At 35.9% G+C, this 23,730-nt stretch overlaps 1 protein-coding gene across 1 annotated transcript in view; it reads left to right on the top strand.

Annotated features, from left to right (window-relative positions):
• Positions 1-18,941, top strand: part of LOC127547957 (zinc finger protein 69 homolog) — a 38,314-nt gene extending 19,373 nt beyond the window's left edge. The window contains exons 5-6 of the mRNA XM_051975089.1: positions 2,925-3,017; positions 17,722-18,941. Of these exons, the coding sequence (XP_051831049.1) occupies positions 2,925-3,017; positions 17,722-17,816 (188 nt within the window). The 3' untranslated portion in view covers positions 17,817-18,941. The remainder of the gene's footprint in view (positions 1-2,924; positions 3,018-17,721) is intronic.
• Positions 18,942-23,730: the final 4,789 nt, after the last annotated feature.

Here is a 23,730-nt window from a genome sequence, read left to right as displayed (position 1 = left end):
CTCCCTCCTCCCCCCTTATCTGCCTTTGTTTCTTCTATAAGATTATATATTCAGGTTATGTGCTCTGCAAACTTTAGTTAGCTAAAACCTTGTATAAGTTCCCTACCTTAGTTCCTATGAGCTGAATGTTTTTTTGGACATAAATCTCATCTGGCTGGCTAGTCTAAACTTTCCACATTAAAGATTAAAAACCAATTTCTGTCTTGCCTCAGTTTCTCTGGCATTACACTTTCTTCTCTCCTCCTTCCCTCCCTCTTTCCCTCCCACTGTCTTATTTGGATATATCATCATAATATCATTCAGTTGTAAACTCTGCATTTTAGGAAGGGCATTAATAAAAGAGCATATTCAAGAAGGGTGATTAGGAAATTGAGAGAATTCAAAACTGTTCTGTGTGAACAGGACCAGGACCAGGTCACAGGACCTGGGAATACCTATCTTGGAACACAGAGGTTTGGGGGTGGGAGGAAGGGTGCAACATGAGAATTGTCTTTTGCAAACTATAGTCCTTTGAGTTTTACTTTGATTCTTAGGGAAATTCTAGAATGGATCATTAAATAAATGATTATTGAAAATAAAGAAAAGGAAGCAATAAGGATAAGGAAGCAAATGAAGCATGTCTTTATTGAAAATAGGCCATGCCATATGGCCATGATTTCCTTTTTTAACAAGGTTACTAAACAGTAAAATGTAGATATAATTTACCTGGATTTTAGCAAAGAATTTGATAAATTGTAACATTTTTTCTTCTGGAAAGGGAAGAAAAATGTGGACTAGATAGTACAATTAAATAGATTCATGTTGTATAACTAAATTCAAAGAGTATTTGTTAATTATTGGATCAGTATTTGGAGGCCTCCAGTGGAGTGTTCAGGGATATTTATTTATTTCATTACTGTTTAATGTTTTTATTATGACTTAGATATAGATACAGATACCATAAACATTGATTTGCAGAAGATTGTGAATCTGAGATAGGTAACAGAGTGGATGAAATAGTCAAGAGCCAAAATATCTTGATCTGCATTGGGTTAAACCTAATATGTAGAAGTAAAGATAAAATGATACTTGGAATTAAAATCAACTTTACAAATATATCATGGGGGAAGCCATGTATAGACAGCAATTATTTGAAAGAAGAAATACAGGTTATGGTGTGCTTCAAACAATATAATTTATCAATATCTTGTGATAGTAAACAAAGATATTCTTTAAGAATATTAAAAGAGGCACAGCTTCCAGGAATTAGGGAGGGATGTAAAAATCCCTGTATTATATACTTAGTCAGACCAAATTAGAGTACTGTATTAGTCCTGGTCATTAGGATTAAAGAAAGACGCCAAAAGTCTAGAGAACATCCATAAGAAAGCAACCAGGATGTATACCAAAAGTCCTTGAATCCATATTATATTAGAATTAGATGAAGGAACTGTCTGTATTTAGCCTAGCAAAGAGAAAACCCAGGAAAGATATGTTAATTATGATCAATCATTTGAAGAGCTGTTATATAGAAGAGAAACTAGACTTTGTCTGTAAAGGCAATTGCATTGTGTCAGAAAGAGTGTGATGGATATAATTTTTTTTTAAAAGAAGCTTTCATTCTACTGTCCAAAGATGCATAAAATATTATTTGTGGAAGGAGTGAGCACTAGAGACTGAGCTGGGGGCCGGAAGAAGAGGAATCAGCAAAGTCTTATCTGAATCCCTCCTTCTGTATTTGAGGATGGGACTGAGGGGTGAAATGGAGATTTTGGACTCAGATAGGCGTGGATGCCTCCCTAAGTCAATAAGACCCAACTTTTAATCCTGCCTCAGACAAAACTAGCTGTGTGACCCTAGGCAAATAACTTTATTATCATTAACAAACATTTGCTAATGACTTATCATGTGCCAGGCACTATGTTATTCTATAGGAATACAAGAAAGGCAGAATCATGGTACCTGCTATAATTGGAGCTTATATTTTATTTGGCAAGACAATATGCAAATGACTACTGATTTATAAGATATATACACTGTAAATGGAGGGTCATCTCAAAGGTAAGAGACTAGAGGGGTAGATGGGAAAGTCTCTTGCAGAAGGTAAAATTTGAAGTTAGTCTTGAAGGAAGTTATTATCTGCTGTGGTTTTCTCACCTATATAATGTAGAGATGATAACAAAACCTTCACAAATTTACTGTGAAGATGAACTGTGATAATTTATAAAGTACTTTGTTAAGCTTAACTAGCTATAAAAATGTTATTTATTATTAAATTTTCTAACAATTAGAGTAATTTGAAAGTGGGTTACCTACTTCCACTTTGAAAGTCTTTAGAATTTGGATCAATTCTTGTCAGGTAGGCTATACTGAAGATTTCTTTTGGGTATGAATTGGACTAAATAGTCACCAAGGTATTACAATGAAGTATGCACAATTCTGGTACTGTAATAATCACAACAGCTGGCAGACATAATCATTTTAAGATTTTCAAAGTGCTCTACAATATATTATCTCATTTGATCTTTACAATCAGCCTTGAAGTTGAGTGTTTCTATTATCCTCATTTTACAAAAGAAGAAACTAAGGCACTGAGATGTTAAGTGAAATGCCCAAGATCTTGACTCTCAATCCAGCACTCTTTTACCACACATAGCTTCCACGAGTATGAATTAGAGAATTGAAAGAATTAGAGAAAGTTGCAAAGGATACTAAACTGCCAGGGGAAATATGGGTTTCACAAAATATGAGAAAATGGATGACATAATAGAGGAAATATTATATAATATAAGGATGCTTGTTCAAAAGAGTACAGTGGAGATGTGGTTTGTAGAGTGCTTCCATGTGTAGAGGTTCTTAAAAACAATAAGATGGAACTGATTTCTGATATGAGTCTTTGTTTTCCAGCACCAACACTCAAATTCTTTCTTTTTACTTATAAACAGGACATCCAGTTTCCAAGCCTGATGTGATTTCTCAGTTGGAGCGTGGGAAAGACCCCTGGAGCAAGAAAAAAATTCCAAAAGGCAGCCACCTCGGTAAGTGTGAGAACCCAGCATTTGGAAATCTTTGTAGCCCTCATAAAGGGTGGAATTTGGAATAGTGATTGGGTAAGTATTCTTAATTCTTCCATAATTGTGGATAGAACTGAGACCACTTGCCTTGAACTGCCTTACATACCTGAAATTCAACTAAATAATTTACAGATTCTTGGAGTTAGAAATGACCTTTGAGGTTATCTAGTCTTATTTCATACCCAGTGCAGTAGTCCCCACTACACCATATCTGAGAAAGAGCCCTTGACTTCTGACAGAGCATATTATTTTTTGATCAGTTGTAGTAATTTTTAAATTCTTCCTTATTTTTAATCTAATCTCCTGCATTTATATAAGCTGAATATTTTACTTTGCTATAGCTACAGGATGGTTCCACTCAGATATCCCACCATTAAGTTTTTTTTCCCCCTGTTTTGATTTTTTGGTGTATTTTCTGAGGCTTTGTAATATACCCCTCTTATAAAAATATCAGCTCTTGAAGAAGGTAGTTAGGTCTAGTAGGAGTCACACAGTCAAAAGGAATGATCCTATCTCTTGCTTACAGAACTCCTCTCTCTTAAGATCAGTATGTTCTCCTCTGGGAGTGAAGTTTCTCCTCCTTATCTCCCCATCTTAATTTTAGACTATAAGCAGAGGTATCAAATACTTTCTCTCCTAGGAATCACCTCTTTCTCAAAAAAGATGTGCTCTTGGTATGTCCACTAAAGACCCAATAAAAGATTTCTGTCCCTTTCCCTCTTACTCCCCCCTGGATGTGCTGCAGCATTATCTTTTCCAATTCAGGTCTAAATTAGCTTTCTTGTCCCAGTCCCTACTGAAATTCTCCTCTGTATTTTTCTCTACTCTTTTAAGTCTCCTAAATCTTGTTAAAAGAGTGCAGCAATTACTGTCTCTTTTCTGCTCACATGATAGTTGGGAGGATGGACATCTCCAGCTCTTGCTTTTCCTCTTTTCACTGGAGCTACTTCCCACTGTTGGAGGCAGCTAGATGGGTCAGTAAACAGAATGCTTGGTCTGGAGTCAGGAAGACTGAATTCAAATCTGGTCTCAGACTCTGAACAAATTATTTAACCTCTGTTTTTCTTATCCACTGGAGATGGAAATGGTAAACCTTTCCAATATCTTTGCCAAGAAAACCTCATGAACAATATAATCCCGTCATTCATGACTGAATAACAACTTCCCATTGTGTTTTTGTTCCCACAGCAGGTATTAATACGTTTATAGAAAAACATGAAATTTAACCCACAGAATATTCATCTTCATCTTCTCACTGTCTGATCAGGAACCTACAATACCTGCTATATCAAGGATAAAACATTTCCTTCTAATTCTTCAATTGCCTTCCTTTCATTTAGTTTCCTTTCTGTTTAAATGTCATGTTTGGTCCTCTATGTTCAGCAGTTTAGTATAGTAGAAAGATCCCAGGATTTAGCACCAAAAGATCTGAGTTTAAGTCTTTGCTTTGCCACTTAGAAATTGTGTGACCTTGCAAATCTCTCTTTCTTTTTCTGTAGAATAGGATAGAAATTTTTATCACCTACTTTATATAGTGATTTTGAGGGAAAAACTTTGTAAATCGGTAAATATAAATGTCTCTGTATTTACATACACATAGACACATATGTGCATGAAAATATGTGTAAATATATATATCCACACTAAAAAAAAATATTAGAGAGGCTGTATGATATAGTAGAAAGAACACGGGTTATGGCTTAAAATTTGGACTCAAGAATCAATATTTGACCTTATCTTTTGATTTTTTTAATCTTTGTTTAATATATGTTAGTTTGTCTTTCCATTTAGATTCTAAAGACCTAGAAGGAAGGATCTATTTCATACACTTCCATTTATTTCCAGTAGTGAATATATGGTAGGCACTTGGTAAATAAACCCTTGATTAATTGTGGAGTTAGGACACTTTTCTTTGCCTCTCTTCCTTCTATTCTGTTTCTTTCTCCTCCCTTTCACTTACTTCTTGGCTTTTATTTTCTTCTCCCACTTTTTTTTCCTTCCCTCGTAATACTACTTGTTAAGAATGTAGAATCTAAATAAGAAGATAAAACTATTAAATATTTTAAAATAGATAATTTAACAATGACATTGTTTTAAAAGTAAGTTAGAACAATATCCTATGGCTATGTTCTAAAAATGTATAGGCAATAAATGATTTGAAGTTCAAATTAACAAATATTTATTGAAGATCTATGCAAAGGACACTATTTATTTATTGATCATTGGGTCAATCTTGTGGGGGATAGAAAAAAGAACAACATAGCCTCAAATTTAATTACATTTTCAGCCTAGTCAGGGAAATCAAGCATTTATATGGATAATTATAATACAAGATAATTCAGATAGAGAATATCAGTGCGTGCTGTCATGATTAATCTCTTTTGTGAGTGTGATATGATCTGGATCTTGAAAAATGTTTGGAATTTGAATAGGTAGGAGTAAAGGATGATGGCATTCCAAGTAGAGTAAACAGCCTGAACAAAGGGTTCAGAATGAGTATGGCCCTGGGTAAAAAAGAAGAGAAATCAGATTGAAGAGAATGTGAAGTACAACTGATATAGAGGGTCAGGTTGTAAAGATCTTTGACTGCCAACCTGAGTTCTGTGGATTATATCCTCTAGGTAAAAGGGAACTAGATGTCTTTCAACAAGGGAAGAATGTTACCAAATCGTGGGTAGATAATCACAATGAGTTTATGGTGGCCAGTGACAGTAGAGACCTGAGTAGTCAAAAATAACAAATTTAATTTAAAGCTTTTTCCCATCTTTTTATTCTGATTTTAAATATCAAGATGATATAAATAATGGACCCACAAGGAAATAGGCTATATTAAAGAATAGATTTCTTTACTTATAAAGAATAGAGAGTCAAATATCAGGCAACTATAGTGATTGAATTGAAAGTCAAGCTTTCCCACCCCATTTTCTTTGTGGATATAATGCTTCTTCCTTTTCAATGACATAGATGAGGTAAAAAGTGTTTTAGTCCAACTCAGCCCATGTCATGCACATCAGAAACATCACAGTGGAAAATAACTCTACAAAAGTAATATGGGATGGGAAAAGTTCCTTCTGAATCAGTTTTTAGTTAAAATACTCTACATCACTGGTTCTCAGAGTATGATCCAAGGATCACTAAGAATCCTTAAGATCTTTTAAGGGGGAGGCACAAGATCAAACTATTTTCATAATAACATTAATATGTCTTAAGTTATAACACAGAAAATATTAATAGCTATAACCAATATAAACAAAATTTTTTTGGTGGATTCTCAATGATTTTTAAAAGTATAAAAAAATCCTGAAACTAAAAACTTTGAGAATTATTGAAAACAGTACTAGGGACAATTGTCAGAAAAAGCTAAAAGGAGGCTGAAACTACAACAGAAAAAAAGAAATCGGTGTGGATGATTGACTGTTTTAGAACATAGAACTTGGTTAAACTTATCACTTTTATTCATCTTTTCAAGGATAGTTAGAAGTTCTTCCTCAAAAGTCTGCTCTTTCTCCAACATTCCTTCTTTGTTATTGTCCAGTAACAGAAACTATTATATCATTCCACTTTTTGGAATATAATATTCCACTTTTGTTTTTGTTTTTATGTAAATATCTCTTGTATCTTGATCTTGTTCAAATATAAAGAGGCCAGGAGTTGGCTGAAGATAAATAAAAATTTAAATTAGGGAAGAAAGCCAAATCTTTGCCCGAATGTTTTCAGAGGGCTCTGAGCTATTAATAGTTGTACTTCTTATTTCATATAAATTCTACAACATAGCACAGAATTGAATCATAGCACATGAATTTGAGGGCAATCATATTGCCTCTACCCTAACAAGCTAGCTAATTATTGATCAGCCTCAAGTTGTATATAGTTGATTAAATCTATAGAGAGAAGGGGAAAAAAGGAGATAGTTCTGATTAAAGAAAAAAAGCACACCTTAAATCACCCCTATAGTGGAGACTGGCCAGGCCTAAAGGACTTCTATAGAACTCAAAACATGAGGAACATTACCCAGTAGGGATTAACCCCTTGGATCAGCTGAATGTTACCTCTCTTATTCTCAGGTAAAAAAACCAAATTGTCCTCAGTAAAAACTTCATGATTCTCTTTAGCATATTCTAACTAAAGGTTTGGACCAGACATCTTGAGGAAAACATTTAGGAGACATCAAATGTCTTTTACATATAAAATGATTCTCCTTGACAAACAAAAATTCTCTCTGGGGCCCTTCACAATAAGGCATCCAAAAACTTCCCAAAGAATCCCTGTTGATACATATGTCAATTTCAATGAAATTTCTCTCTCACCAATCTTTAGGATCAGTTTGAGAAAAAGGAAGAAGTATGAGATTTCCAAAATAGATTAATAATAAATAATCAGCATTTCTATATTTCAAAGTGTTTTAAAGTTTGCAAGGCACTTTATATTTATTATCTCTTTTTTAATAAGCAATTTTGTTTGATTACCTGGTGTTTCCTACAGTATCCTACAGTATATAAATCCTGGGCAGAGCTAGGGAACTCTCCCCATTCTTTCCTGTGAGTCCATTCCTTATCTTTTTTTCTTAGTTTTTTTTTTTTTTTAATTTCTAGATATAAATCAAGTTTTGATTCTGGATCAAAATTTCAAAATCTCAAATCACCTTCAGGTTTTGAGGGAATGTTTCTACCTCTAAATTACAGATCCCAGAGTGCCAGTCAATTTTCAAACCCCTATTACATTTATCTAGTGCTGTTTCTGTTGCCTCTTCATAATCCATCTTTAAAGGGAGTCTATTGAATCCAGCAAAACAGCAGTGATAGAATCAGTGTAACAGAGTGGAGAGAGTACTGAGCTTATAGTGAGGAGGGCATTAGTTTCCATCTTGCCTCTGACAGTAGCATTTGATATATTAGATTTAAGTGAGAAAATCAATACCTTCTTTGAGTATTAGCCAAATCCCTGAGATTTATTTACAAAATCTTAGACATTTATGAATTATAGCAGTGGACAAAAGGCAATTCTTTGTACAAAACCTACTGAATAGGCCGAATCAGATATTATATTTATATCTCCTGGATAATAAGTAAGAGCTAGAATGATTGCATACAATTCATTCTGCTGAGTGGACTGAAAAGGAGTTCTGACTACTCTCTTCATAGTTAAGTCACGAGAGTATACAGTGCAGATATTGTATTTGGATGCATCTGTAAAGATAGTTGGTCCTTTAAGAGGAACTTTAAAAACCTTTTCTTCAAGAATCCATTGCCAATTATGTAATAGTCTGGTTATCTTTAATGGAGACCCGGGTATAAAATTTGGAGCTGTGGCTAATAAAATTTGCCACTCTGGAATGATCTCACAGCACACATTAATTTGTATATTAGTATAAAAGGTGTATATCTTGTTAGGTCTTGTCCCAGATAATTGTACTGCTTGCTTAATGACTAATAAAATTCTAGCCACAAGCACTGGGTAAGGAGTAAAGCTTTGTTTTGGTTTTGCCGGGAGGTTCACCCACTCTATCACACTGTCTCCTTGATGAAGGACTGCTGTGGGTGCCACTTGTGTGGCAAAAACTGATATTTCCAAGGGTTTTTGAGTGACTCAACCACTCAGTTCAACTTCTCTCAAAGCCTCTTGAGCTTCTTTTGTAAGCTGGCATGGAGAGTTTAAAGCACTGTCTCCCCTTAAAATGTCATATAATGGTGAAAAGCCTAATACTGGTCGCATCCATTGGATATCTCCTATCAATTTCTGAAAATCATTTAAGATGTTTAGCTTCTCTGTTCTTAAGGACAGTTTTTGTACTTTAAGCACCTTAGGGTGTACTTCATATCCTAAATATTGAAAAGGAGCATGTCTTTGAATTTTCTCTTCAGCTATGTATAATTTGTAGTATCTTAGTGTTTCTATGGTCTTTTGTAGACATGCTTCTAACATTTGTTCCTCAGGTGCTCATCCCAATATATCATCCATATAATGTAACAACATAACTTTTGGAAATGCTTTTCTTACTGGAGTAAGAGCAGCAGCAACATTCATTTGACACATATTAGGGCTGTTTTTCATTCCCTATGGCAAAACTGTCCATTCATATCTTTTATAAGGCTCAATTACGTTAATGCTGGGCACTGAAAAGGCAAATCTTTTCATATCCTCCTTATCTAGAGAGATAGAATAAAAACAATCCTTAATGTCTATAATCCAAAGAGGCTATTCTCTAGGCAATTGAGTAGGAGATGAAAGTCCAGACTGAAGAGTTCCCATAGTTTCCATCTGTTCATTTACCTTTCTTAAATCAGTCAACATCCTCCATTTTCCAGATTTCTTTCTTACAACAAATACAGGGGAATTCCAAGGATTTAGAGAAGGTTGTAAGTGTCCTTGGTCATGCTCCTGTACCATATCTAATAAGGCCTGAATTTTATCGCTACCTAAGGAAGGACCACTATTCTATCCACACTGGTGTATTAGTTTTCCATTGGATAGGAACAGGTGAAAGTGTTGGCAGGCCTTCAATAGCAGCCCTGCCTAAAAAACCGAGGTACTCATTTTTAACCCTAATTGTTGTAAAATGACTCTTCCCCATAGATTGATGGGAATTTTTTCAACTACAAAAGAAGTAAAAACTCCTGTTTCACCTTCAAAAATCCATCTCAAAGGGGCAGCACTAACTTCAGCTACTATTGATCCTCTTATGCCAGACATGTAGGTGTCTGCCTTAATCTTTGGTCAGTGACTGGGCCAATTAGCACTTCTAATGACTGTATGATCTGCAACAATGTCTACCAATCCTTCTAATGGTAGGCCATTTATATAGATAGTGAGCATAGGTCGATCAGCTGTTACAGCTGCTGTCCAGTATATTCCTGGATTTTTTTGCTTGGAGTCAGAATCTAGGTGACTATCACCAGGTTGCTTATTAAGATTCTGTATTAGTAAACCTGATGCTACTACTTCTCCTGGGTGATAAGTCACACATTATTTACCTGTATTAGTGACTAGGATATTATCTACACATTCCCCAGTTTCCCACATCAGTATATGGATGAACACTGTTTTGTACATACTCTCAGGAGGTGAAATGGTCAAGCCTACTGTGCCTGGAGCAATGGATTCATAGGCTGGAGAGGAACAGATTTCACCTCTCCAGAGGGTATCTCAGTTGTCCCAGCTGCATACAGCTCTATTCTCCCCAATTGTAATCCCTTTCTCCCATCAGGTTGCTTCCTGGCTGGTTGATTGTGTAATCCCTTTCTCCCATCATATGGCTTTCTGGCTGATTGGTCATGTCTGGGTACTGGACTTGTAGGCACTCGCTGGGTGTACCATTGGCTGCCATCATGCCCCAAGTGTTTTTTGCCTTGGGCCCTGGGGCTGGGCCCCTCATCCCATTTCCCTGAATCTGTCTACATTCTGAGGCCCAATGGAAGCCTCTGTTGCATTTTGGACATAGGGTATTGGGTCTTGTTCTCCCACCCTGTTTTCTCACCCTGTCTCTATGCCAACATTGAGCTTTCAGATGCCCTACTTTACCACACTGAAAACATTGATGAGTATCCCTGGAAGTCCTTTGCCAGTAGGGACCCTGTCTCCCTATGTTGGGATCTTGGGAAGTCTGCATCATAGTCTGGCTATAAAAGGCATCTGTGCCCACTGTGGCACAGCATCTTATGGTCTCATCTAAAGGAGCATCCTTGTGTAATCTTAGTATAATTCTTTTGCAAACCTCATTAGCAGTTTCTTTAGCAAGTTGCCTTATCAAAATGTCTGTTACTGCATTTTCATCATTAGTTCATATGACAGCTGTCTGTAAACGTCCCCCAAAATCAGCAAAGGGTTCATTTGGCCCTTGTGTTATTTTTGTGAAGGCCTCACTCTTGTTTTTATTGTGGAAAGAAGCCCATGCTTTGATAGCAGCAGCAGCAATTTGCTCATATGCTGCTATGGAGTAATTCAAGGATCCTCAAACTTTTTAAATAGGGGGCCAGTTCACTGTCCCTCAGACTGTTGGAGGACCAGACTATAGTAAAAACAAAAACTTTGTTTTGTGGGCCTTTAAATAAAGAAATTTCATAGCCCTGTGTGAGGGGGATAAATGTCCTCAGCTGCCTCATCTGGCCCACAGGCCGTAGTTTGAGGTCCCTGGAGTAATAAATCTGTACTGAGATGTCTGCATAAGAACCTATACCTGTTAGTTGGTCATAGGTGATTGGAAGATTAACTCCACTTTGATTATTTTGTTGTGCTTGTATCCTATAGAGCTCTCTATATTCAGAAAGCCACAACAAATTTTGTCCAGGTTCTAGGCATACCCTTGCTATAGATTTCCAGTCAATAGTGGTTAAGGCTTCATAAGCCAAATTCTGTAATAACATCTTAACATAGGCTGATGTAGCCCCATAAGAGTGAAAGCCTTTTTCAGGTCTTTGACGATTTCAAAAGGAGCATATCTTCTACTCTCTTGACCTGAAGAGTTAAATTATTGAATCACAGGACAAATTTGTAGTTTTAACTCAGCTATATCCTTCCCTTCTTTTGTGGCCTTAAGAACCGCTTTTTGCAATATACTCATAGGAAGGGGTGGTTGCTGGGGGGGAGGTGCTGGTGGCATCATTGCCCCTCCCACTACTCCTCCTCCCTCCATCCTGGAAGATGGAGTTGAGAGGGAAGGTTCAATTATCTGCTCAGTAAGGAGGGTTGAAGCTTCCTGGTGGAATAGAAAGTCACACACCCTTGAACCTCACTTAAATCTCCATGCCCTATGGGGATATGGTCATTAATCTGTTCATTGTCTTCCTCTTTTTCCTCAGGCTTCCTCATCTGTCTGTTCCTAGAACTTTTCTTTTTTCTATAACTTGCAGGATTCTTTAAGGCCAACTATATTATGTTATATACATAGAATGCTTTGATGGAAATTGAATGAGGACCTTTTTCATTGTAGTATTCACAGAGTTGTTGTCTTACAAGTTTCCAATTGTTTGGCAAGATTTGTTCTTCCTCTAAGAACCAAGGGGATGTGCATTCTAATGTACCTAAGAGTCTAGCAATCTGTTCCCAAGTTATAATTAAGCCTTGTCCCTTGATCAAATTAAGCAGGGCGGGATGGGAGTGGGGATGGAGGAGAATCTTTTCCTAATATCTGCCCCATTTCAGTCAGAAAAGGTTACTAGTTTAGCCCTTAACAAAGTAAGTTCCCTGTTTGTCTAGTAAAATACTCACCTAATTTCCTGGTCACTGGAGACTTCTTCAGTGAAAGTAGGGTCCTTGGTTCCACTATGGGCGCCAAATGTGATGACCAGGTTAGCACCCAGGGTACTTTTTAATCAGCTAGAGTCAGGATCAGCAAAGTCCTTGATCTTTATTCTTTATGGAGGTGAATGGGAATGGCCACAGGAATCCAGCCAGCAGGGACTCTGGTTCTCTCACTTCACCCCCTAAAATCTCCACCCAATCTCCTATACAGCAGATCAAACTTGCATAGAGAGTGGGTGGGGCCATTCTTTCTCCAAGCATATATTAAAAGAGTATTGTCCAATTGGTAATTAGCCTTAAGTGCTCCAGCCTCAGTGCATCTGCTTAGCTTCAGCCCATTACACTCTTCCAGTAATTTCATATGGCTGATTTGAAAGACAAGAAGACCTGGATTGAAATCCCACTTTTGATATGTATTATCTATGTAGCTTTGGGTAGGTCACTGGATAGTTCCCTAAGGCTTATTTATTATAGCCTAAGTAGGTAGAGGGAATTCTAGATAGATACAAATAGGATAAATAGATACAAAAGGAGCATAATGTACTGTACCATATTGCTAACAAGGATTGTAAGAGCCATCCTCAAGAAAATGTGTGATGAGAATAAAAGCAATGAATAATAACTATATAAACCAAATATTACTTGGTTGCCAACACAATGTTAAAAAGACATATGTTTAATTTAAATAAACATGTTTATTTTAATGTTTAACTTAATTTAAATAAACATAATGTTAAATGTTTAAAAAATTGTTGTAGGAGTGACCTCCTCTTCATGCAGGTTGGCCTAGTTTTACTTTAAAGGGGGAAAAGAGGCTATATTATGGTGTTGATTGGCCCACAGAACTAGTGCATGAATCAATGATATGGTTCAAGTCATTTGACACATTAAAAAGTCTATAAAGAGTAGATGCTTCTCAGATTTATCTGAATCCTAACTGACATGTGAATCAATAATTACATCTTTCTGACCAGCTTATACCAGAATGTCAGAGTTAGAGAATTGAGGTGGGTAATGTCTTTATGAATCAATTATAGTATCTTTTCAAATCTTTTCTTTTAAGCAAATTTCTTATTGAATTATATATGGTCCATGAATGTTTCATTGCATTCTAATCCTGAGCCTGAATTACTATAGTGATATGAATTAGGCATGTCTCACTATAAAACTGTAGAGTGTATTAGGCATATCCTGGACTAAAATTTTGTGAAAGAACTCAAAATAGAAATGAATAGAAAGCTGTGTAACATTTTGTAGCAATGGATAGAGTGCTCATAATAAAATCAAGGACTCTTTGAAGCATGTATTTAAATTTATATATTTACATATATATATATATATATATATTTATAAAGGAAAATCATATGTTACTTATTTTTCACTACATTCTCCAAACAAAGTTTTATTTTCTAAATACAATTTACTCTGAAACTAGTGAATCTATGATCTTATCCATTTGCATATTCATTCCACATGTCAAGTTTATAAACCACATCTCATTCTCTGTGATTCTTCTCTTTATCATTTCATAGATGTTCCATATAAAGCCTATGATTCATGCCAGAGTTTTTCCTCTAAGATTTTTTACATTTTTTTTAGATAGCAGTACCGCATTTAAAATGCCCTGTTATCCCTTACTCCTGCTATATGACCAACTCACCTTCTTTTTTCTATCTTATATTTGTTAGATGATTTGATGATGATTGCTTTAAATAATTTGTGGCACATATTTCATTTTGGTTGATATGACCACATATATGATTTAGATGTTCTCCCTTCTCCTTCCCTCCTGTCTGCCCCAGCATTCATTGCTACAGTCAATTTATTGGTGATAACCCTCTTTCTAGTTATGTAGATTCTGACAGCATATTAAAAAAAATTATGTTACCTTTGTGTATATGATGGTAGTTGGCCCAGCATACTTCACTGCTCTTTGGGTTGCCCAAGATTTTGATTCTTTAAAGAATGTTCTAATATTTACAAACACAAACACCACTGGAAGAGTATTGATTTTAAAAGTTTTATGTAATGGTTTCACATTATTAAAAATTGCAATGAACATTCCCAGGTAAATTCTACCTTATTTTTTCTATCTATTTGACTGTAGACTAGAGTCAGTATTCACATGCAGTGTTTATCATAGATATATATGGTACTATACTAACTCTATGGAAAAGCTATCTAATTGTGTATCACAGAATGGACAATATGTATGTTTCATCTCCTTAGTTCCTAGTATATGGATTTTTACATTATTCAATCTCTTTGAGAGGTCATAGATCTCACTGAAGAGCCCTTGTAGTGCTCTTGATCAGGAGGATATTATCTTCCAATGTGTATCTGGAGGATCTTACCATTTTTTGTAATATATTAATCTTTTCTGATTCCTTTTCCTTTAAAGAAATAATTCACAATATATAAACATGACTTTCTAAGTAAACTATAAATTTTTGCCTTTTTATTTATTAAACTCTAACTATATTTTCTGACATCTTATTTGCTTCCTTCCCCTGTGTCCATATTCTCATGTATTGGTTATTAAGCACTCAAAATATGTTTTGATTTATGGATGTTTGGAGGATCTTTTTATGTTCTTCATAGAATTTCTTACTTTCAGGAAGAGGGGGATGTTCTTTAGGTCATATTTGTCCAGCATGCCAGTTTACAAATAATTTTGTCAGTATTCCCTCAGTTGATTTTCTCTATAGCCATGTGAAGCAGGTAATGCAAGTATTATATTTAGCAAATAAGAATATTAGAGATGGAGGAGTTATTAAATGATGATTCTTGGCACCAACAAATTTATGAAGTCTGTTCAAGTCCTCACTGTATTAGATTCTTTAAGGCCTAGTGTTTAGACAAAATAGCTGCATTGGATCTCCCAAAGATTCAGGCTCCCTCACTTTTCTTTGTCAGGCAATTAGGTAGCATTCCTGAAATCATGAAGATCCAAGTTCAAGACCTGACTCAGATATTCACAAGTAGTATGTCCCTAGGCAAGACACTTAACCTCTTTGTACCTTGATTTTTTCATCTGTAAAATGAAAAGGTTAGATTCAATGATCTCCAAATAAAGTCCTTCCTATTCTAAATTTGTGGTCCTATGATCCTTCCTTGCTTCTAACCACAGTAACTATGGACAATTTTGTAAGTGAACATTTTTTATTTTGCCTTACTTTATTACTGAGCTTTTAACAAGATTTTAGCCATCAGATGTGGGAAAACTGGGACAGTGATACATTGTTGATGGAATTGTGAATACATCCAGCCATTCTGGAGAGCGATTTGGAACTATGCTCAAAAAATTATCAAACTGTGCATACCCTTTGATCCAGCAGTGTTAGGGAAAGGGACATGTATGTGCAAGGATGTTTGTGGCAGCCCTCTCTGTAGTGGCTAGAAACTGGAAACTGAGCGGATGCCCATTATTGGAGAATGGCTGAATAAACTGTGGTATATGAATATTATGGAATATTATTGTTCTGTAAGAAATGACCAGCAGGATGATTTCAGAAAGGCCTGGAGAGATGTCTTTGCATGAACTGATGCTGAGTGAAATGAGCAGGACCAGGAGATCATTATATACTTCAATACTCTTATATGATGATCAATTCTGATGGACGTGTTCCTTTTCAACAATGAGATGAACCAAATCAGTTCCAATAGAGCAGTAATGAATTGAACCAGCTACACCCAGGGAAAGAATTCTGGGAGATGACTATGAACCACTACATAGAATTCCCAGTCCCTCTATTTTTGTCCTCCTGCATTTTTTATTTCTTTCACAGGTTAATTGTACACTATTTCAAAGTCCGCTTCTTTTTGTACAGCAAAATAAATGTATGGACAGGTATACATGCATTGTATTTAACTTATACTTTAACATATTTTACATGTATTGGTCACCTACCATTTGGGGGAGGAGGTGGGGGGGAAGGAGGGGAAAATTTGGAACAAAATGTTTTGCAATTATCAATGCTGAAAAATTACCCATGCATATATCTTGTAAATAAAAAGCTATAATAAAAAAAAAAGAAGAAGAAGATTTTACCCATCTCTCTCAGGGATCACCCTCTATAGCCTAGAATTTAGGATTTGGACTACTCTGCTTTCTTGAGAGTCTATATTTTAAATTTCTCTTCCTGGGTTTGAGTTATAAAGGGATGGGAGTATGTGTGCATGATGGACACTAGTCTGGGCTCCCTTTTCTTTAAAGCCCAAACTTGCCACTTTGGGGTATAGGTAGAGACACTATAAATTCATTTTCTCATTGCTAAAGTCCTACACTGAAATATATATTTAATTGCCAACTGAAATAAACAATTCTTCCTCCCTACTTCAGAGTGGGAATGTGTTAGTAACAATAAGGAATCCAGGACAGTTGAGTTTGGGGGATGATAAAATAGCTGTTGTCAACAGCCTTGATAAGCCCCCAGTTTCTCATGTTGAGATTATACGAGGCTCATGCCTAAAGCTTATAGAAGTAGGATTTGCTGGATAGTGGTCCTATTAATTACAATGCTGCATAAAGGGCTAGTTATCTTTGAAGGAAGTAAAGGGAGAGGGGATTGTTATGTAATAATTATTGTGTTATTCAAGTCTCTTGGGGAGACTAATATGTTGAACTGATCTGTGAACTGTGTGAAGTCTTACACACAGAGCATCCTGATGGGTTTTGCAATGGTGCTTTGTGTGACAGTAAACAACATCTGCAACTTGGCAACACTTTAGCTTTTTTCTCTTTTCTCACATATGGATGAATTCCTGCATCCTCTGGAACTGATTTTTTCAAACTTAGGATGGATAATTTCTGACAGAAAATGCTAATTCCTCAGTCTCCCCACTATTACAGATATTGGCTCTGTTGATAGCCCAGGTTTCCACATTTCCAGGCTTAAGATATAGGGACATTTTAAGGAAGAGGGGAGGAAGCAGTGATTTTTCTGGGCTTCCATAGATTCCATCTCTTGAAAGACATGAAATGAAACACTCTGCCCTATCTGCAAAATCAAAGTCCTTCCCCCAGTTTCTTCTCTCCTATCCACATAATCACTTTGACTTTATTGTGATTTACCAAAGTCAATACTAATGGATATGGATTAGGGTGGAGCCTAGATGGAAGTAAATTTTCTTTAAAAATCTGAGCAGATGTACTCAAACCCATCCCCGTGAAAATCTGGTTTGGGATTGGCTTTATAAAAAAAGCCTTGAAGCTTGGTGAAATTTGTTTTTGTTTCTTGCAAACCACTGAACCTTTAGCATGCTGTTTCTTCCAGATTGGACAAAAAAAAAAAAAAAAGATCTTAAGCAATTGCTATTGGTGGAACTCAGGAGATTCCTCCTCTCTGCCTCTTTCCCCTCACAACCCACTTCCCAGTTCTTTCCTATCTTTTTCAGTCCCGTTGTTAACCCAAAACATTCTTACCCACAGGTACTTCCCTGGCTAAGCACCAGTTTGTCTTGCCTAGAGTTTTCTGCCTGATGGTATGCTGCTTCTCACGAGTTGCCAAGTCTCAACTACTTTGAACATTCTGCTCATCTCCAGTTCTACCAATCTCTCTACCTTGGAGAATCTCCTCTAAAAGTGTGAGGATCATACTACTTTTGGTAAATTTGGCTCATGCCTCTGGTTAGATTTTTCCATCCTGCCATTCATTATCGCCATAGATTCACAATAGATTATATAGGATCTACTTCCTTTACCCAAATTGATGTGTATGTGGGAGAATGGGAAAGAAGGCTTTTGGTGAGAATTCCAGCTCACCCTTCCTGTAATAGCCAATGATGGCTTATAACCTTCTCTTTATGCTTTATCTCTGTGCAATTCTTCATTCAATCCTCTCATTGGTACAGGCCTCTAACTTCCCCTTTGGAATGGGGGGAAAACCCTTCAGGGTAATTACAATGCAAATTTTACTTAGTGCCTACAGCAACATCTGAGAAGATGTCTTTGGTAAAGAGCAATCCCAACAATCCAAAATGCATTCCCTATATCCCCAGATTAATTTGTGTTTGTGGCACTAGATTTCTATTTGGTTTCCCATCTCAAGTATTTTTCTACTCTAATCTGTTCTTCAGACAATCATCAAAGTGATTTTGCTAAAATAGATCTGACAATATTCCTGTCTCCACCACACCTCCCCTCCCCCATTCAAGAAACCCCAATGGCTCCTTGTTCATTCTGGGATCAAATATAAATTTCATTAGTTGCCATTTAAAGATGGCACCCAAGATACCCCCAAGCTACTTTTCTAACCTTATTATATGTATGTTTCTGTCCTTCCTGCATTGTACAATCCAACCACATTGGCCTTCTTGCTCTTCTTCATCCTTATAAAAAAAATCCCAAATATCCAAATATGAAGGATATTATAAGGAATTAAACATGCATTAAGAAGAACCATGAAAAAAGAGCATTTATAGAAGAAACTTTCTGCTGAGTTGAATTCATAGACAATTCACTTTTGCTTAATGTTTTTTCATTGTGTATGATGATTGTTTTCATGTAGAAAACACGACTCCTAAAGGAGCTATTATGTACACTATTATAAGCTATTGTTTATTGTAATTTGTATTTGTGTATATGTTTTGTAATGTGTGTACAGTAGAGCATGTACGTAATTTATAAATAAATTCATATAGATGTGTAAATGGGGGTGTGTTCTCAACATTTTTTTCATTTTTACTGATAGAGTATATATCAAAATATCTGGAAACTACCTCTAATCCCCAAGGTCCCATTATCTTTTTTTTTGTTGTTGTTGCCATAGTACATTGCTAATATACCAAAGTCAATTATACCTCAATATTCCACCCTACTATGAGTGTGGGCCTGAACCCCACAAAAATACCTGTCATCTCCAAATCTGGATGTCTTGGTTGTAAAACTTAATCTCTTTTTCACCTCTATTTTCATCAACTAAACTTCCCAGATGATGTTCTTTTCCAAGGGTCTCTCTTTATAAGGCACACAAAAATAATAGAATCAATTAATCAAGTCATTTGATAAAAAAAAAAAAATTCCTATTTTGTAATTTTTAGATCATTAAAAAAGTCTCTCACCTCTCCCACTGCCAGTAGATGACTTTACTTAACAAGTTAAAGTTCACAAGTAGTAGAATATGAGGCATCTATCTATTCAGGATATGAACAATTGAAAGGCCTTTTACCACATCTAAGGGCCAAGCAGGAAAGTGTAAGATGAGGTGAGGTACTATACTCTCATAGAGTCAATCCAAAAGAACAATATGACAAAAGAAATATAGCATGAAAAAGCATAATGATTTGCTTCATTCAAAGAAGCAGCCTCAGAAAGTATCACTTCATGGTAGCATGTGTTGTTTACACTTCCAGGTTAGCTGAAGGCACTCTAGCTGTCAGCTTGGACAATAGCTCTTCTAAAATGTCAAGTGATACATAAGTTTGAGTTACTGTGAGCATAGAGGTCACACAGAGACACTGTTTATGATGACAACTGTTCTCTTGTTAGTAGCAATAAAATGTGTTAAAGTTATCTTCACGAATTGGTCTCAACTCCCTAAATTATAAGCATTTCCCTCACAATAGACTTATGGTATGTATATTATTATACTTGTTATACTTGTTCTACAAATATGGAAATTGAGGTTATATGGGAGAATAAATATGAATAGAAATGAAAATAATTATCAACAGTTAATACAACATTTGGAGCATGGATAGACTTTCTGAGGGTGTATCATACCACACAATTCACTATCCTTAGAGTATTATTTTTCAATTTTATCATCACCTACATTATTTTACCCGTTATGGTTCATAATTTAAATCTGATAGTCACTAAGCCTTGATCATCTACTAAAACTGATCACCAGCAACAGGCAGGCATAAGATAATTATAATTGGACCTAAACATAAATGTCTGTTCTCCAATTGAGCATAACTCCTGTGCCTGATTGAGAGTTCCTTTGCTACTTCGTGCAATTCCTGTATATTTCTTTTATCAAGGCTTGGTGGACAATGTTCTGTCTCTGCTGTGACAGACCAACTGTGGGCAATATTTTAAAACTGTTCACAACTTAGCAATTCAATGACTAAGCATTACTTCAGAGGACCATTGATGAAGTATACTAACCATATTCTGAGGAAGGCATGGTGGGTTCAAGGAACAGAATGAAACATACATTTTTGGACATGACAAATATGTGATTTTTTTTTTTTGCTTGACTATGGTAAATTGTTAGAGATAAGGTTTTCTCTTTTTTCTTTAAGGGAGAGATTTGGGAAAAGAGCAATACTATTGCTGAGGAAAAAATATGAGTTCTGAGGCATTTAAAAATGTGGAGGCAATGAGAAGAAATACAGAAGGAAGCAAAAGAATCAGGATAGCTTTGAAAGTAACATGTTTAAACTTATTATATACACACACACACACACACACACATATATATATGTATATATCTGTATTTTAAAATAGTAAGCTATACCAATGGCACCTCACTTTTACAAACAATCCTTTTTCATGCTATTGTTCATGGGGAGGGTGGTGTGTTTGGCAAATTAAGAATTAAAAAAAAATTGAGAAAAAATTTCTAAACTTTAATCACATTCAGCCAAGACTTTTGATGGCCATAATTATAATATATTATAAAAATTTCACCTTTTACAAAAGCCTTTCTCAATGCCCCATAATGCTAATGTGTTAGGATTCTTACAAGATACTAAGTCACTGGAATTGATAGAGACAATAATTATCTAATTTAGCATGGTTCAGTATGATTGATCTGATCCTACAAGGAGATGTTATGGGCCAGAACTTGAAACAAGGTACTAAGTGGAATTGAGGAGACAATGGTTAAATCTAATTTAGCATTGATTTAATCCTACAACAAATAATGGTTTCCTAGCGATATAATGATTGATGTATACTCAGTGTACAGCATATAAGCAAGAAGCTCTCAGGGCCAGACACACAAGCCCACTAGAAGTTCTCAGAGCCTCAGCCAGGATTCAGTTGAGGAGATTCATAATCCAGAGAAGGCAGCTTAAGCTCTCAGAACTAAGACTACAGAAGGCCTCTAAGAAAAACTAGCTGAGCCCCAAGTGAAGGAGATAAGACTTTGAAGGAGATGATAAAGGATTTGGCTACATTCAGGATGATTAGGTTGAACTGAAACTAAGGCTGCCTCTAGAAGCCCCCCAAGAACCTGCTCCCAGAGAACATTACATTTTAGAGAAGAATATTACACTAATGCCTTTCCTCTGAGATGATCTCCATTTTACACACATATACATTCCTATAGGTATCTCTGTGTAAAATGGAGATTATCTTTATATCTCTATCTATCTTTTATCTACCTATCTATTTAGAGAGATCTACACACATAGACACAATACAACATATATATGTAGATAGAAATAGATACAGATATAGATGTATATGGGTATATCTATATATAGATATAGATATAAATACAGATATATAATTTTGTGCTCTGTTTGGTCAATTCAATTCAATAAGCATAAACAACAAATAATGCAAGATACTATGCTTGGCTTTGGGGATAGAAAGATAAAATGAAAAATAGTCCCTGCCCTCAAGAAGATTACATTCTATCTAGAAAATACTGCATCTCTAAGTAAATACATAATAATTTGAGGAGAGAGAACCAAAAAAGCTTCCAAAAGGATTTAGGACCTGAGATGATCTCTGAAAGAAATTAAGAATTCTAAGAATCAGAGATGAAGAGGGAATGCATTCTAGGCATGGTAGGATGGCCTCTGCCAATGCATGGGGAAGGGGTTTGAATGACAAGTTCAGGAGAGTATATGAAGGGACATAATGTGAAGTGTGTATAGGATAGGAGGCTGGATTATATGTGGAAGGCTTTAAATGCTAAGCTGAGGGGTTTGTATTTTGGTCTAGGGGCAATAGTGAGCCAGTGAAGCTTCTTTCCCTATGCTTTTGTTAGACTTTTTTTTAGCAGATGTGTATAGGATAGATTGGAGAGATAAGACACTAGAAACTAAAAGACCAAGAGGAGAGAACAGAAGACAGATTCCACTGATGTTGTGGAGATGGATGAGACTTAGCAATTGATTTGTTATAAGGTTAGGATGAATGAGGAATCCGAGGTGCCTTCAAGGTTGGGAAGCTGAGTGACTGGGTGATATCCACACTAGGAACAGGAAGTTAAGAACAGAAGTAGGGTTTAGAAAAAAAGATGATGAACTCTCTTTTGGAAATGTTGATTTTTGAGGTACCTATGAACATTCAAGTTAGAAATGTCCAAGAGGACATATCTGAGAATCATTTGTATAAGGGTAAATAAATCCATTAGAGTTGATGAAGTCCTCAAGAAAGGCCAAGAAAAAGTCTTGGAATATATCCACAATTAGATATCAGAATGATGCAATAAGGAAAATTGATGAGTAGCCACATAGCTGGAAACATCAATATGGAGCAGTGCTATAAAAACCTAGACGGGTGAGAGAATTTAGGAGGAAAGTCATCAACATTAAAGGCAGAGAATGATTAAGATTGAGAAGTCTTACAGAAGTCTTACAAGATTTAGCAACTAAGATATTACTGATAATTTTAGAGAAATCAATTTTAGTTGAATAATGAGACAGATTAGAAGACATTGCAATAGGCTGAAACCTAAGAGGAGAAGTGGAGAAAAGATAAGAAAACATTTTTAGTTGTTAAAGGGAAGAAGAATATAGGATAATAGTTTGAGGGGATGGGAAGGTAATGTGAACTATTTCTAAAGGATGGGGGGATGTAGGCATGTTTGTAGGTCGTAGGGAATGAGTCAGTAGATAAGGAGAAATAGAAAATTCAATGAGTGTAAGTGAAACAAATACTAGATCCAGTAGATGTAGAACTAGACATTTTTCTCTTATCCTTACAGCTTCTCAAACTTCTCCAAAATAGCAATTAAAAGCCAGAGATGAAGCAATTTTAGCTATGTAGGATACCAAAAAGCAAAGTGGGGTAAAAGATAGAAACAATTACAGTAAAGATGACCAACAATCCATAACCCCTAATGTGGCTTACCTAGTGCTAGGTAAGCATCTTCCCTGACCATGAATCACATACTCAGTAGTAGGTCTGCTCAAACAGACACATATACTTGTAACATAATCTAACTCTGACACCTCCTTATCCTTACCACCAATCCTTTCCTCACTTTAGAGAGCTAAATTGTAGTAATACCTTCAGGCAGCAATTGTAGTCTGACAGGGGTATGTGTTGCTAGGCCAAAGAACTATGGAACAGAGGGAAATAGGATGTATATATATAGGCTAGGTAGCATTCCGCTAAGCCTGAGGGAAAGAGCCCTTTCTCTTTAACGGTCACACCAAGGATGGTAAGCTCTGAATTGCCCAGCATGGAAGGAGGCTGAGTCACTTTGAAATGCAGCCTTCAGGGTATCATCATCAAAAGAGAGGGAGTCAG

The sequence above is a fragment of the Antechinus flavipes genome, chromosome 2 (assembly GCF_016432865.1).
Source record: "Antechinus flavipes isolate AdamAnt ecotype Samford, QLD, Australia chromosome 2, AdamAnt_v2, whole genome shotgun sequence".
Lineage (NCBI taxonomy): Eukaryota > Metazoa > Chordata > Mammalia > Dasyuromorphia > Dasyuridae > Antechinus > Antechinus flavipes.
Note: the sequence above shows the minus strand (reverse complement) of the source record. Positions and strands in the feature narration are given on the sequence as shown.